Source organism: Canis lupus, chromosome 27 (assembly GCF_048164855.1).
Source record: "Canis lupus baileyi chromosome 27, mCanLup2.hap1, whole genome shotgun sequence".
NCBI lineage: Eukaryota > Metazoa > Chordata > Mammalia > Carnivora > Canidae > Canis > Canis lupus.
The window spans coordinates 25050258-25064950 of NC_132864.1; the positions used below are offsets into that span (position 1 = coordinate 25050258).

Below are 14693 nucleotides of genomic sequence, written 5' to 3' on the forward strand. Positions count from 1 at the left end.
TCACCCTTGCCCGGCCTCCTCCCTTCCCGATCCCATTTCTCCACTCCCTTACCGATTTTTCCTGGAACATTTCCTCGATAAATCACTTTTGTAGGGATCCTCATTTGAGGTTTGCTTCTGGAGAGCCAAAGCTAAGACATGCCCCTGCAAACACTGCACATGAGCGTTCTGGTGCTCGGTGCCTTCCAGGGTTGGAAGGTACACAGGGGTTCACGGCTACCCGCGGTGTGGCATGAGAGCTTGTGTCCCCACCCTGCCAGCCCGAGGGGCAGCCACACCAGCTTTGTATTCTTACCACAGTCTAGTAGGCGCCAAGCGTTATCTGGCTGTGGTTCTCCTCTGCATGTCTTTGAGCATAAATCTGTCATATGCCAATGACGTTTGGAGGTTTCCCTCTTATAAATTACCTGCTCGTATCATTTCCCCATGTTCTGTTGGGATTGCTCTCTTTTCGGCTTTGAAGGAAGGAGTTTCTTGTACGTTGTAGATGGCAATCCCTTGATGGGTTTGGAGATTATTAGTATGTTGGAGGCAGGCAGCCCTGGAGGCAGGGCTTCTGTGCATGTGTGTGTCTATGTCTGCATTTGTGTGTATAACCCATTGTAACGAGGGGGCTTGGGCCCCAGCATGGGTGAGGCCATGGGGCAGAGAGCTGGGGATAAGACCTCCCAAGCTCAGAGTAAGCCATCTGAGGGAACCACAAATAGCAATGCTAGGTTTCTAACAATAATGACAACACATAGGTGTTATAGATTGAATTATATCGCCCCCCTCCCACCAATTCATATGTTCACTGTAAACTCCAGTACCTTATAATGTGACTGTATTTGGAGACAGGGTCTCTAAAGAGGTGGTTAGGGTAAAATGAGGGTGGGCCCTAATCCCTCATGACTGTGCTCCTTATAAGAAGAGATCAGGGCGCAGATACACACAGAGCGAAGACTACGTAGGACGCAGGGAGGAGGTGGCTGTGTATGAGCCAGGGAGGGGGACCCTCCAAGAAGCCAGTCCTGCCAACACCTTGATCCTGGACTTAGAGCCCCCAGAACTGTAAGGAAATCAACATCTTTTGTGTGAACTGTCCAGCCCGTGGTCCTTCAGCACAGCAGCCCAAGCTGACCACTACAGTAGGCATGCCGCTCCCTGTTTCCAAAGCTCTGGGAAAGAAGGACACCCCTACCCCTGCAGGACTCTTCCTATGACATTTCTTTTTTCCTTCTTTTTTGTAAAGATTTCATTCATTTATTCATGAGAGACACACAGAGAGAGGCAGAGACACAGGCAGAGGGGGAGCCTGTTGCAGGACTCAATCCCAGGACCCTGGGATCACGACCTGAGTTGAAGGCAGACAGACTCTCAACCGCTGAGCCGTCCAGGCATCCCACCTGTGACATTTCTAATGGCTTGGCACCTGCCACACAGAAGTGTCTAGTAAATTACGATGCCAGCAATTAATGCCACATATGCTTTCTAAGTGCTCGCTGTGTGCCAGGCACTGAGCTAGGAGCTGGTGAAGAATGAGCGCCTGTTGTCCTGTGGACCTTTTGGGGGTATTGGGTGGCATCGGGTAGGACATGGTCAGCATCACAGGGAGATGCCTGGTTGCTGGCCAGAGTGGAGATGAAGGGAGCAGTGGTGTCAGAAGCAGGTATGGACAGAAAACTCTAGTGGATGCTGATTCTGGCTGCCCCCACCCCAGCCCACACACAACAGCAACAGTGACAAAGACAACAGTGGCTTTAGGCCCTACAGAGGTGTACAGTGCTTCACAGACTTTATTTTGCCTCCCTGTGCCTCAGTGTCCCCATCTGTAAGTGGGTATAATCATGTCTCAGCCCCCGCAGGGCTGTTGTAGGGGGTAGGTGAGGTGTGCGTGAAGTGTGCGGCCCACTGTCCAACACATGGGAGGTGCTCTGTTAGTTACTAGTGGGGAGCTTCTGCGCCCCAGGCAGTGCCCAAGCACCGGAACATACTCCACCTACTCAAGCCTCGCAGCAGCCCCAGCATTGGTCCTCAGGCCCGCCCCACTACACTGGGATCACTGTGGAGCCCTAGAGAGGGCTCAGGCCTGGTCCAGGCTGCTACTGTAGCAGAATGCCAGAGGCTACCAGGCTGAACAACAGTCATTCTCACCGGTCTGGAGGCCGGAAGGTCCAAGATAAGATCACACCTGAACAAGTTGTTTCTCCTCTCTGGGCCTCTGTTTCATAACCTGCAAAATGGGGATGATAACACTTGCCCTGCCTGCTTCTCAGGGCTGCTGGGGGGAGGTGAGCTAAGGCAAAAAAAAAATAAATAAAAAAAATAAAAATAAAAATAAAAAGCCATCCTTTCCTTCGTACATGTCCCATACATGTCTCGGGACAGTGGCCTTGAGAGTGTCCCAGGGGCCTCAGAGCAGCCCAGTTCAAGGTCCGGTTCCAAATGCATGTACGTTCAGGCTCACAGGCTGAATGTGGGAGCGATCCAGAGCAGCTCATTTGCTCCCTGGGCTCTCTGGGGAGCTGAGGGTGGAAAGGGGGAGCTGGCCACAGGCTCACCTGCCTGCCTAGGCTATGATGAACGATGTGCCCTGGACCTCCACCAGATGTCCTGAGACTGAGGAATGTGGATTCCTTGGGGGGCTAGGGAAAGGGGAGCAATGAGGAGGTGCCCCAGAAGATGGAGCTGGATGCCCTAAGGCACAAGGAGGGGTGGGAACAGATGTGGAAAGAAGTGCTCCCTCTTCTGGAAAGCAAAGTGGTTAGGGGCAGGGCTCAAAGTCTGATCATCCTGGTGTGAATTGGCCACTTTCCAACTGGGTGACAATAGCCTCACTTCCTCGCCTTTACGTTGGGAGTGACAGCAGAACGACTCCCGGGGCTTCCTGGGGATGTATGAGCTAATGCAATGAAAGCATTTATACAGTGTTCAGGCTATTGTGTGCACCCAATCAATGATTATTTATCACCAGGATCTAAAAGCAATAGAAAGAATAGCTGGATATAGACATAAGAAGAAACCAAAACCAATTCAGAAGGTTGAGGACCAGCAGGGTTAATGTGGCTGCTGCTTTTGACCTGCAAATATGATTCTGAGCTTCCCTGTGGCCACATCGAAAAGGGAAATGTGATCAGTTGTAGAATATGGATTATTAGGAATGAGGAAACAGCCCAGTTCCTCAGGGGAAGCAATGTTCTTTACCCTAAATTCTCCTGGGCATTTCTCACTGAGCAGGGGGCTTCAGAAAGGGCACCCAAGAGAGGCGGTGGGCAGTGGGGGGGTAGTGGGTCACAGACCAAGATACACATGGCATCGCAAGTGTGATTCTCAAGTGGAGTCCCTTCCAGACATCTTGAAGGAAAAGTGAAGGGAAACCTGGCAAGGTAGCTCCGGGGAAGGCAGCTCCAGAGGAGAATAAAAAATGTGATGGGGATCTGAGCCCTCTGGATTCAAAGCTAAGGCTTAGAGAGCTCCGAAGAGTGAGTGGCAGGACTGGGGACTGCTAATCCCTCAGGGAAGCAGGGGGAGCCCCAGACACTGCTCACTGGGGGGTCCCTGGAGATCTGACTTCCCAGCTGTGTGGCCTTGGGCGGGTTGCTCACCTCTCTGAACCTCCATTTTTGCACCTGCAAGTTAGAGTCACCCCCTCAGGGCTGCTGGGAGCATCACACGGAGCCTGGCAGAGCAGCGTTTGGCATGTACTGAGGGCTCAAGTGACGTTGGCATGTTGGTATACGCCTACGATGGATCAGGAGCTATGGTTGCATGCACTGTCTTCAGATGCCTCCTGAGTATTTGTTTAAGAAATGCAAATAACTAGAATTTTATAGCTCTTTATAGTTTACAATTGGCCAAGGGTTCACGGTCGCCTCACCTGACCCAACAACATAAGGGAGGCTTTCTTACTTTTATTTGAGAGACCAAGGGATTGGAGCTTAGAGAAGCAAAATCCTGGCCTGTGTTGCCCTTGATCTGCCCTTGAGCCCAGAAATGGGGAGACAGGTAGGCAGGACCACAGTGGTCCTGCAGCCTTCCCGGCCCCTCCTACCGTCCCAGGTAAAGGCCGTTTTAGGAGACACTTAAGGGTGGAATCCTGGGACACAGCAGCAACTGTCACAGCATAGTGCCTTCCCTGTTCTAAGAACTTTACATGGGATATTCAAGCCTCACAGCCATTCCATGAATTAGAAACTGTGACCATCACACCCATTTTAGAGATTGGACAACTGAGGTGCAGTGAAGCTAACGGACTTGCACGAGGTCACCGGAGGTTCATGCAGACCCAGGCTTTGGGAGCTGGCAGCCTGGCAGGGCTCCTGAGTCTATGTCCTTGACCCCTCCCCTGTAGTGCCCAGGCTGCGCAGAAACGGGCTCAGGGCAGGGGGATGTGTGTTGGGACAGGTGGAGGGCAGGCCTGTGTTGAAACACTCTCCTGGGAGGGCCGAGGGGTTCAGGGCGAGGGCACACACCAACTGGGGACACTGACTCACCCAATTCCTAGCAGGCTGAGGGGGTGGATGGATGGACATGCCCAGAGGATGTCAGCACCACCCTGTACCGCCTCAGCCTGCCAAGCCCCATCCCTGCTCCAAGACGAGGAGACATGGCCTGTGACCCTGAGCTGCTCCCAGCCCCGCCGGAGAGCCAGACATGACGCTATCTGTGTCCAGGGCATCTCTGTAGACGCTGTGCAAAGCGCTGGATCCCCACTCCTCTTCACCCTCCTCTTGGGGCTCCCCCGCCCCCCACTGCCAACGAGGGAGGCATGCTCGGGGCGGGGAGCCGCCTGGCATGTCCCCTCAGCCTCTGTGCTCAGGGCTGTCCTTTAAAACTCAGCTCAGACTCCGCTTGAGACTCCCCCAAGCAGCATAGGACCAATGCCCAGGCTGGGGAACGCCCCCTCCAGGGGTCTTCGGGCTTCCTGGCCTAGCACCAGCCCCAGAGCGCCTCTGTCTTGTGCCTTGTGACTGGCTGTGAGCCCCTGTGGGATGGGACCCCAGGGAAGCCATTTTCTCGTCCCTGGGGCCTGCACAGCCCGGCACAGGCAGTGTGGACACAGTCATTTCATCCTCAAGGACACACTTGGTGGCAGTCATCAGACCGTGATTTGGGGGGCAGCATAAGGCGATGGTGAGAACCCTGGTTCTGCAGACCTGGTTCACATTCTGACTGCCTTCCCCCTGCCCAGAGTCTTCATCACCTTCAGCCTCATTGGCCCCCCTCAGGGCAAGGCTGGCTATGGTAAACGCTGGGCACAGTCCCTGGCAGGCGTTGTCACGAACACCAGTCACATTGCCCCCAGTCACGGGCAAGGGCGGGAGACACACACGGTTCCCACCTTCCCTCTGCATTCCAGGACCACAGGAATCCCTGGAGGATCCCTCACTGGGCACCTCTAGAATATCCCCCCAACCTGCAGAGGAGGAGGACACCCAAGTGGGGTGATACTTGAATTCTGAGTCTCTTGAACCCACGATTCTCAAAGGGATTGTCCAAGTGGCTTTTATTTAATAAAAGCGAAAGATGACTTCTCTGAAATAAAATACAACCTTGAACCCATTAAAGGACCAGCAATCCATGCACACGGTGGAAGGTTGGAGTTATCTATAATGAAGCATCGATTGGCAGTCTGGCCAGTTTGGAGCCCATGTGTCAGGATGGGAAGAACTTGGCTGGTGGAAGGTGCATGGGCTGGAACCCAGAGCCCTGGGTTCAAATCCCGGCTTGGAATTCAGTGGTTTACCCCCGGAGCCCTAATGGAATCATTAATATTCTTTGAGGGTTTACTGTGTGCCAGCACTGAACTGATTTCCCAGTGCTTGGGTTTGAACCGTGCCTATGAGCCCGCCTCCAAGACGTCCCAAGCTTGATGACTCCCCTGAATCTCAGCTTGTTCTTCCTTAGATTGGGAAAATCCCCAACAGAGTTGTTATGGGAATTGGCCAAAGTGCCACTTAAGTTGTCTGGCACATGGTAGGTGGTTAGCGAATGTGTTCATGTCTGTCTCCTCCCCAGACTGTTGTGACAGCGGGTCTGTGTGTGATCCAGGGGGCTCAGGGAACACCCAGTGAGAAGGATGCTTCTCTCTCTCTGGGTCTCCGTTCCCCAGATCCGAAGCAAGAGGCACCACACCTGCCTCAAAGAGACCTGGGAAGACAAAATGAAGGAATTATATAGTTCTTGGCACATAGTGGGTATTCAGGGCTGTTCCTCTTCTGTCTTCCAGGCAACTGGAATGGTGTTTTCTGGGTCTGCCCTGGCAGCAGACTTGCATCGAGCCATCTGCACACTCTGCCCTGTGCCTTCCCCGCACCCGCCCGTGACTCACGCCCCCATCTGTGGGTGTGCTGGGGTGGGGCTGGGGACGAAGGCCCTGGCAGTTCATCTGGGTTCGAGGGGCTCCACCACTTCCCAGCCTCCACCCTTGGGCATCACTTAGCCTTTCTGAACCTCTGCTTCCTCAACTCTGTAAATCGGGGGTGACGACCACAGATCTTCTCTTTCGCTCTGAGTCCCCCCGCCCGCTGACTCAGACCTGGATCCAACCGCTGCCTCTTCATCCTTTCCTGCAGGTGTTTCTAGCTGTGCCCAGGCACTGACTGGCCAAGGACCCCCATCGGAGAGCCTCGGACACCCTAACAGTGAACGGTGAGGGGCTTTTGCAGGCTGAACAATTGCCTCCAAAGGGCACCAATGTGGGACCCATGATGAGGTGGGGGCAGAGAATGCCAGCATGGCCATTTCCTGGGTTTGGGAAACATGCCCAGAACCAAGTTCCCAGCACTATGCACCCCTCTTTCATGACACCGAGCATCATTGTGATGTTACCATGATTTGAGGAATCTGACAAATGCTTGTCTCCCTCGCTAGAGTGAGGGGCGGTTAGCAGACAGGGGGGTGGTTAGTGGGGGGGGCCCAGACAGGCAGCAAACAGCGTTGTCAGGAAGAGAGACTCTGAAGCAGGGGTGTGGCTCCTGGCTCCACCTCTTGCCCACTGTATAACCTTGGGCAAGTAACTGGCTCTCCAGACCTCAGCTTCCCCATCTGTAAAATGGGGTTTGTAGTTAAGTAAGTAGTTAAGCTGTCAGGATACCGAACCTGCCTTGCTCAGAGTCAGGCAGAGCAGATGTCAACCCGGCTGGTGTTGGCCAAGCTCTTGGAGCCAGTTCCAGTCACGGTCCCCCTACTGACCCCTGTCTCCCCTCGCAGAGAATGGGGGACGAGGATTACAACACCTCCCTCACCTACGACGATGAGTACTCGGATGATTTTGACCCCATCATGGTTTTGGATGAGTCTTCTCCCCTGGAAGGCAAGGTGGCCAGGATCTTCCTGGTGGTGGTCTACAGCATCGTCTGCTTCCTCGGGATCCTGGGCAACGGGCTGGTGATCGTCATCGCTACCTTCAAGATGAAGAAGACGGTGAACGCCGTCTGGTTCCTCAACCTGGCCGTGGCGGACTTCCTGTTCAACATCTTCCTCCCAATCCACATCGCCTACGCCGCCATGGACTACCACTGGGTTTTTGGGACGGCCATGTGCAAGATCAGCAACTTCCTGCTCATCCACAACATGTACACCAGCGTCTTCCTGCTGACCGCCATCAGCTTCGACCGCTGCATCTCCGTGCTCCTCCCCGTCTGGTCTCAGAACCACCGCAGCGTGCGGCTGGCCTCCGTGGCCTGCGCGCTGATCTGGGTCCTGGCTTTCTTCCTGAGCTCCCCGTCCCTCATCTTCCGGGACACAGCCCTCGTGCACGAGAAAATATCCTGCTTTAACAACTTCAGCCTGTCTGCGTCCGGCTCCGCGCCGTGGCCTGCCCACTCCCGCCTGGACCCCGTGGGCTTCAGCCGGCACATGGTGGTGACCGTCACCCGCTTCCTCTGTGGCTTCCTGGTCCCCGTGCTCATCATCACAGCCTGCTACTTCACCATCGTCTGCAAGCTGCGGCGCAACCGCCTGGCCAAGACCAGGAAGCCCTTCAAGGTCATCGTGACCATCATCACCACCTTCTTCCTCTGCTGGTGCCCCTACCACATGCTCTACCTGTTGGAGCTACACCACGCCGCCATGCCCGGCTCTGTCTTCAGCCTGGGCTTGCCCCTGGCCACGGCCATTGCCATTGCCAACAGCTGCATGAACCCCATTCTGTATGTCTTCATGGGCCAGGACTTCAAGAAGTTCAAGGTGGCCCTCTTCTCCCGCTTGGTCAATGCTCTGAGCGAGGACACGGTCCACTCCTCCTACCCCAGCCACAGGAGCTTTACCAAGATGTCATCGATGAATGACAGGGAGACCAGCATGCTTTGAAGCTCTGCGGGGAACCCCCAATGGACAGACATTCCAGCCTTGAAGGCCCAAAGCTCTGGCTTCTCAAGACCAGGGCAGAAACATCTTCAATATCCACCCATGCCCACTGTAGTCTGCAGGGGGCTGACCAGTGTTTTGAGCTGGGAGTCCAGGGCTTCAAACTCCTTTCTTCAAGAGGCAAGGTGGACAGAGCATTGCCATGACGCTCTCCAACTTACACCAGAATCCCATACTTCTTGGGAGACCAGCCTTGGCCAACACAAAGCAAAAACAGGAGAATTCTCAAAGTCACTGCCATGAACTGGGATGAGAATAAGACAGAGGGATAAAGCTACCTACTGTGTGCTCCCCTGGAATGTCAAACACTCTGCAGGGTGTCTTCTCCTGGTAGGAGCAAGGGGAGGTTGGAGCAGACTCTGTGTGATGCCAATCACACCTCAGCCCATTTGCCTCTATCACCAACCAGCCAGAAATCCCACCACCCACACCATTGCTCTGGGTTGGGAAAGTGAAGATGCACAGGTTACCAGGGAGGGAGGGGAAAGGGACATACGAGCTCGTGCATGGCCAGAACCATGGATTTGGCTTTCAGATCAGCTGGGAACACAGAGAACAGGTCCTGAGAGGCCATGTGGGCTCTCCATGAAGGCAAGACACGTGGGGCCACCATAAGGACTTGGGGCCTGGGGAAGCGGAGGAGGGAGAGGGCTAAGGCCCTCAAAGGAGGCAGCCTGCAGGTCCTCACCTTAGAACTTCCCAGGGTCATGGTGCTTTGGGACACAGCTATTTCGGGGATCGGGGTGGTGCCAGCCCCTCCCCGCCAGCCCTGCTCTCACCTGGCATTTGTCGCCTCAGGCAGGGCTGGGTCACAGCGGTCAGCAACACCTGTAGCTTCCACCCCATCATGGGGACTGTCCCTTCCCTGGTCCACTGACTCTGGCTACAAGTGCTCAGAATAAAACTCTCCAGGGCGGAGGCCCAGAGAAGGAGGGCCTCTCTTGCTCCTCAGCTTCCTCAAAGCCTTGCTCAAACCAGCTTCGGGAATCAACCTGGGAGTGCCACGCAAGTTGAAGAGCGTGTCCCAGTGTTCAGTCTCTGAACTCAGCAGGGCCTGGAAACTGACGCCTTGTGCTGTGCTCCCGAGATGCAGGCCGTGGGGTGCTGCAGGCGTGGAGCCTCTCCTGGTGCAGCCTTGTTGCCTTTTCTCAACTAGGACCAATACCCTCCTATGCCAGGGTGTCACTGTCCCATATACAAATGACAAAGCTGAGGCTCAGTTCGGGGGTGGGGGGCGGGGAGGATGGGAAGTAAGTAACTCACCCAGAGACTCGCAGTAGAAGCAGAGTTAACATGTGAACCCAGCTCTGTCTGGCTCCAGAACCTTTTTTGTTGTTGTTGGATTTTTTTTTAATGGCAAATGTATCTATTGAGAATATTCTAGAATGTCATGATAGCTTACATTTATTTAGCACCCCCTATGCTAAACACTTTGATGCGTTATCTCATTTATTCCTCCCGGCAGCCCTGAGTTAGGTACAGTTATTACTTCCCTTTTACATATGAGGTATAGCTGAAGCTCAGAGAGGTTGAGTTACTTCCCTGAGGGCGTCCAGCTGATCTCTGCCAGAACCTGGATTTGAAACGAGGTCTGTCTGGATCGAATAAGGCTACAGAATCAGGGTCTGAAGAGTAGCTTGGGGGTTTGACCATAAATATTGATTCCTCAGCAGATTCTTGTAAATACCTTCATGACTTATAAGCCAGCTTTGCAAATGGTTTTCCAAAATGACCCAACATGGCAAAGAAAGCACACTTGGCCTCTAGTTCCCCGACATCCCTCCACACGTGCCCACCAGGGTTTCCATCTCCTGAACCCCCTGAGAGCTCCAGGGAGGGCAGTGAGGGCAAAGCAGCCAGGCCGGAGGCAGTCACTGGTGGGCCCGAGGCCATGTAGCCTCCGAGTGTCCACATCCTCTTCCCTTCCAAGTGCTGCTGTTGTGAAGCTGATTCCCTGACAAGATGCAATGAACAGATGTAATGTCTACACAGCTCTGGACAACTTCCCAAGGCCATGAGCTGTTTGGTAATCACACCTCATTAAGAGACAGACTGTTCCTTCCCTCCTTGGGTCATTGTGCTTATGATGAGGCAGCTCTGAATTAACCCCAAGAAGGGCGACCAATGGCTTTAAGAAATCTGAGCTTGGACCATCTGAGAGCAAAAAGGGAGCTTGAAATATTGCCCAGTGCCCCTTGTCACCCCCTCCCCAACTTCACAGGTAAAGCAAGTAAGGCATAAGACAGTGTAGGACAGGTTCCGGGCCCCAGAGACAGTCATCGGCCACTCAGGCTCTGATCCCCCAGGTGCTACTTGCTCTGGCTGGGTCCCCCACTCCTCCTGGGCTGCGTGCAGGCCAGGCCAGGTCCCGGAGCCAGGAAATCATTTTGTCATTGGAGAAGTTGATGAACAGGAGTGAAATCCAAACCAGCTGTTTCCTCCTTGGGGTCAGGCCTCTTTCTGGCTGCCCCACCAGGAGTTTCCCATTAAATACTTAAATGCAACCATGATATCCTCCTGAATCTTTTCCCTGCAGCTTCTTCCAAGGATCTCACAGGTCATTCATACAAAAGTCCTGTGGTTCACTCCACAGGCAGCCAACGTGCTTTGTGCCTGAGAGGCCCCCTTTGGGGCCAGGACCAGGCCAATGGGGTGTCAGTGCTGCTTCCTGGGTCGGGGGAGGCACTGAGGGCTCACGGGGAAGCAGGCATAAAGACAAGAAGTGAAGGTGGTGTTTAGGAGGCCGGAGAGCGGGAAGCACAGAGGAAATGCAGAATAGAGAGAAAGCAAGAGTCTGGCATTTATTAAGCATCTACTGTGTGTCAGGTGATCACAATCTCATCAGACCCCAAAATGAGAAGAGGACCAGCAGAGCCACATGGGTGATGCAGAAAGGGAGGCTGGGATTGCAGACCCCACCTGTTCAGGGTCACACAGCTAGTAAACGGCAGAGCCAGGCTTTGAACCCGTGCTGCTGCCTGAGCTCCCTGCTTCTTCAGTCTGTGGGAGGAAGGAGAGAGAGAGGGACGGGATGGGGGGAGAGGGAGCAAAAGGATGGAGGAGGGGCTCAGGAGGGGACAGTGACCTGGATGTGGTGTTGGCTGAAGTCAGAGGAAAGAGTCTGGCTTAAGCCTGCCCCTGAAGTCAGCTCTGGAGGGCTCAGGGGCCAGGCTGGGTGGAGAGGAGGGAATCCAACAGTGAGAGCCATGAGGGCCTTTCCCTTTCACAGATGAGGGAACCGAGAGCTTCCCTTTGCTGCAAACAGAGTTGGTATTTGCTTGGATGGAGGTGGCCCCTGATACCCCAGCCCTTCCCTCTCCTGTTCCTCCCTGGCATGCTGTGCTCTGGCTGGAGCCAGAGTGCCCCCTGGTCCTGTGGCTGCCAAACCCTGGATTTGGAAAATTGCTGCTGCGGGTGATACCCAGGACCAGGGGGAACCACGAAACCACTTATCCAACCATGAAATAACTCAGGAAGGGGCTTGCTTGCTTTCTCCCTTTGAGGACAAAATTGCTTTTGAATAAAGAGACTGAGGCAAGAGTGGGGCTCTGTGCCAGACATTCCTGCCCTCCAAAACACTCTTGCCTTCCTCATTCACCTCACAGAGCAGCAGGTGAGGCTCAGAGACGTGTAGTGCGCTATCCAAAGTCACACAGCAGTGTTGTGAGGCAGCAGGAGGAAGCCCAAAATTCCCTACCATTCCCCAAATTTAGGACATCAAAGAATCTGCATTTTAAAAAGCATTCCCTTCACTTATTTCAATTTCTTAGCAACCGAAGGCAGTAGATTGTTAGTAACTGGCTCAAGATAGCATCCACCCATTCACACCAACATGCATCCACTCACCCACCCACCCACCCACCCAACAACCATCCACCCACCCAACCGATTTACATAATGATTCTATATCCACCCATTCACCTATTCCATAAAAATCTATTTAATACCTTCTGTTTGCCAGGCCCTGTGGTGGGCACTGGGAATGCAAGGATGATCAGGGGATGCACAGTCTCTGTCCTTAAGAGGTCATTCATAGCTTAGTGGGAGAGACAGCCAATAATTTTTTTAAAACCGCACCCTCGGTGGGAAACCACCACACTAAGCAGCACATATTATAGAGAGATCTGACCCTGCCCAAAGACCAGGGAAACCTCCTTGGGCAAGCAACGTTTGAGTTGAGATGTGTAGGACAGGTAGGTGCTGATTCAATGGTGGGCAGTGGGGAGGGGTGCCGGAGAGGATGTTCCAGGGGGTGGGAACAGCATGGAAGGGGACAGTGATGGCGAGGGACTGAAGGGGGTTGGGGCCACAGCAGAGGGTGTAGGCAGAGCACAGAGCAGACAGGATGGAGAGGAGGGCAGCAGAGGCCACGTGCAGGGCAGCGACCTGCTCAGATCCGCATGTTGCAATGATGCCCAATGCGGGTGGGTGGGTGGGGGGTGCTGCTCTGGGCAGGACAGGCTGGGGCAGGGGAGAAGGGGAAGCCAGGAGACTGGGGCAGCTCCAGGTGAGTGCAGTGGGAGCAGAGGTAGAGCTCAAGAGAAGTGGACTATCCTAGAGATGCTTACAAGCTACCCAAGCTTTCTCAGGGGAGTGGTTAGCGGGAAGCCAACCCAGGGCCGTTTCAGCTGCACAAAGGCCTCGGTGCATTGCTTTATTGATGGAAATTAATTGTAAATATTATTCAAATTTACCTCCCAATGCACAATTACATTTCTCAGGGGAGTCCTCTGAGCACATAATAAAGCCCTATAAATAATACATATATTAACCTAAGAAGATCGGAGGCACATTAATGCTGCACTTTGCGGGTGGTGGCTGTGGGGAATTTATGCAGACAAGACTCTGAGTGCTTGGACTAGGGTTTGACTTTGGAGGTCACCCGAGCTCTGTCCTGGGGATCTTCCAGAAGTCTCTTCCCACCCCACCCGCCCCCGCCACTGCCCCCTGGAAGGCTGCCAGCTATTGCTCTAGAGTCCTGGTGAACCGGCAGGAGGAGGCAAAGAGAAAAGGTGGTAAAGGATGGAAGAAGCACAGGTGTATAGGATGCTTACTTTGTGCCCAAAGCTTCAAGAAAGCAATACTCACAATAATAATAGGTCATATTAATGGAGCATGCCCAGGGGTTGGGTATCTTCCAAGTGTTTTGGTTGTGTTAACTTGATGAATCCTTACGACCACCTTTGTGGTAGGAGCCATTCCTCTCCCCACTTCCAAATGAGGAAATGAAGGTTCAGAGAGGTGTGACGTCTTGCCTGGCATCACACAGGTCACACAGCTAGTAAGTGACAGAGCTAGGATTCAAACCCAAGTGTGTTTGACTCGAAAGCAACTTGCAAACACAAACTATCCTCTAACGAGATCCCTCCCTGGAGAGAGGAAGGCAAGCATATGCTCCCGATCCAGTGTTAGATCTTAAGGAGGTGGGAGTGGGGGGGATTTGACTGATTGCTTTTTCCTCTCGGAGGAAGGAAATGCTGTCTGGATGGGCTTGTCATTTCCTCACAGCCCCGGGAATCTTAAAAACCACATCCCTTCTCAACCCCCCCGCCCCGCCCCTGCCCGCCATTTACAGATGGTGAAACTGAGGCTCTTTGCAGTTGGAAGCAGGACCTCCCAGCTCACTCACTGCTGGGATGTGAGATCCCATACCACCCACTATTCTAGAGACCTGGGCATTCACTGAGCTACTCTTTTCATAGTCTGGTGCTAATCTACCCTGAAACCACCCCTGCCCAGGATCTGAGGGGCACTGGGGGCATTTCCAGCAGGATCCTGTAAAGGGAAGGCAGGAGGCCTTGGAAAACCCTGGTACAAGGCAGAGACATGCCATATTTGGGGCATGAATGTTATCTCTCACAGTCATCCTACAGATGGGTGACGATGCTATCTGGATCTAGGTGGTAGTGGTTGTGATGTGGCTATCTTTATACATCAAACCTCATTTGTCTATACATATATGATTACTGCACTTTACTGTAGTAAGTTATGCCTTAATAAAAGTATTTTGAAAAGTAAATTCTTAAATAAAATTTAAAATTCATGAATTAGCTCACAATGTCTGCAGGAGTGGCTCCCCACCTCCTTTGGTGCTCTGGACAGAATCAAGTCTGGGGGCTTCAATCTGATTCAAGAGAACAACTCAGAGGGAAGTAGAAAAGCAGCATCTCAGGAAGGACTCCCAGGGGTCATCCCAGCCCTGTCGCCTGACTCAAGGGGATTTTGATGGCTATGACACATGGGTCACATGGGCTCAGGCGTCAGAATGCTCAGGCTTAGATCCCAGCTCCACCACTTACATCAGCGGGTTAATGCCTTATGACTTGGACAAGAAACTCAACATC

General features: G+C 53.4%; 1 protein-coding gene across 7 annotated transcripts in view; it reads left to right on the plus strand.

Moving 5' to 3' along the window:
• CMKLR1 (chemerin chemokine-like receptor 1) overlaps positions 1-14399 on the plus strand; it is a 51718-nt gene extending 37319 nt beyond the window's left edge. For all 7 annotated transcript variants that reach the window (XM_072802961.1, XM_072802962.1, XM_072802963.1 and 4 more), the window contains 2 exons: positions 6555-6630; positions 7192-14399. In XM_072802961.1, the coding sequence (XP_072659062.1) occupies positions 7195-8292 (1098 nt within the window). In that variant the 5' untranslated portion in view covers positions 6555-6630; positions 7192-7194 and the 3' untranslated portion in view covers positions 8293-14399. The remainder of the gene's footprint in view (positions 1-6554; positions 6631-7191) is intronic.
• The last annotated feature ends 294 nt before the right edge of the window (positions 14400-14693 follow it).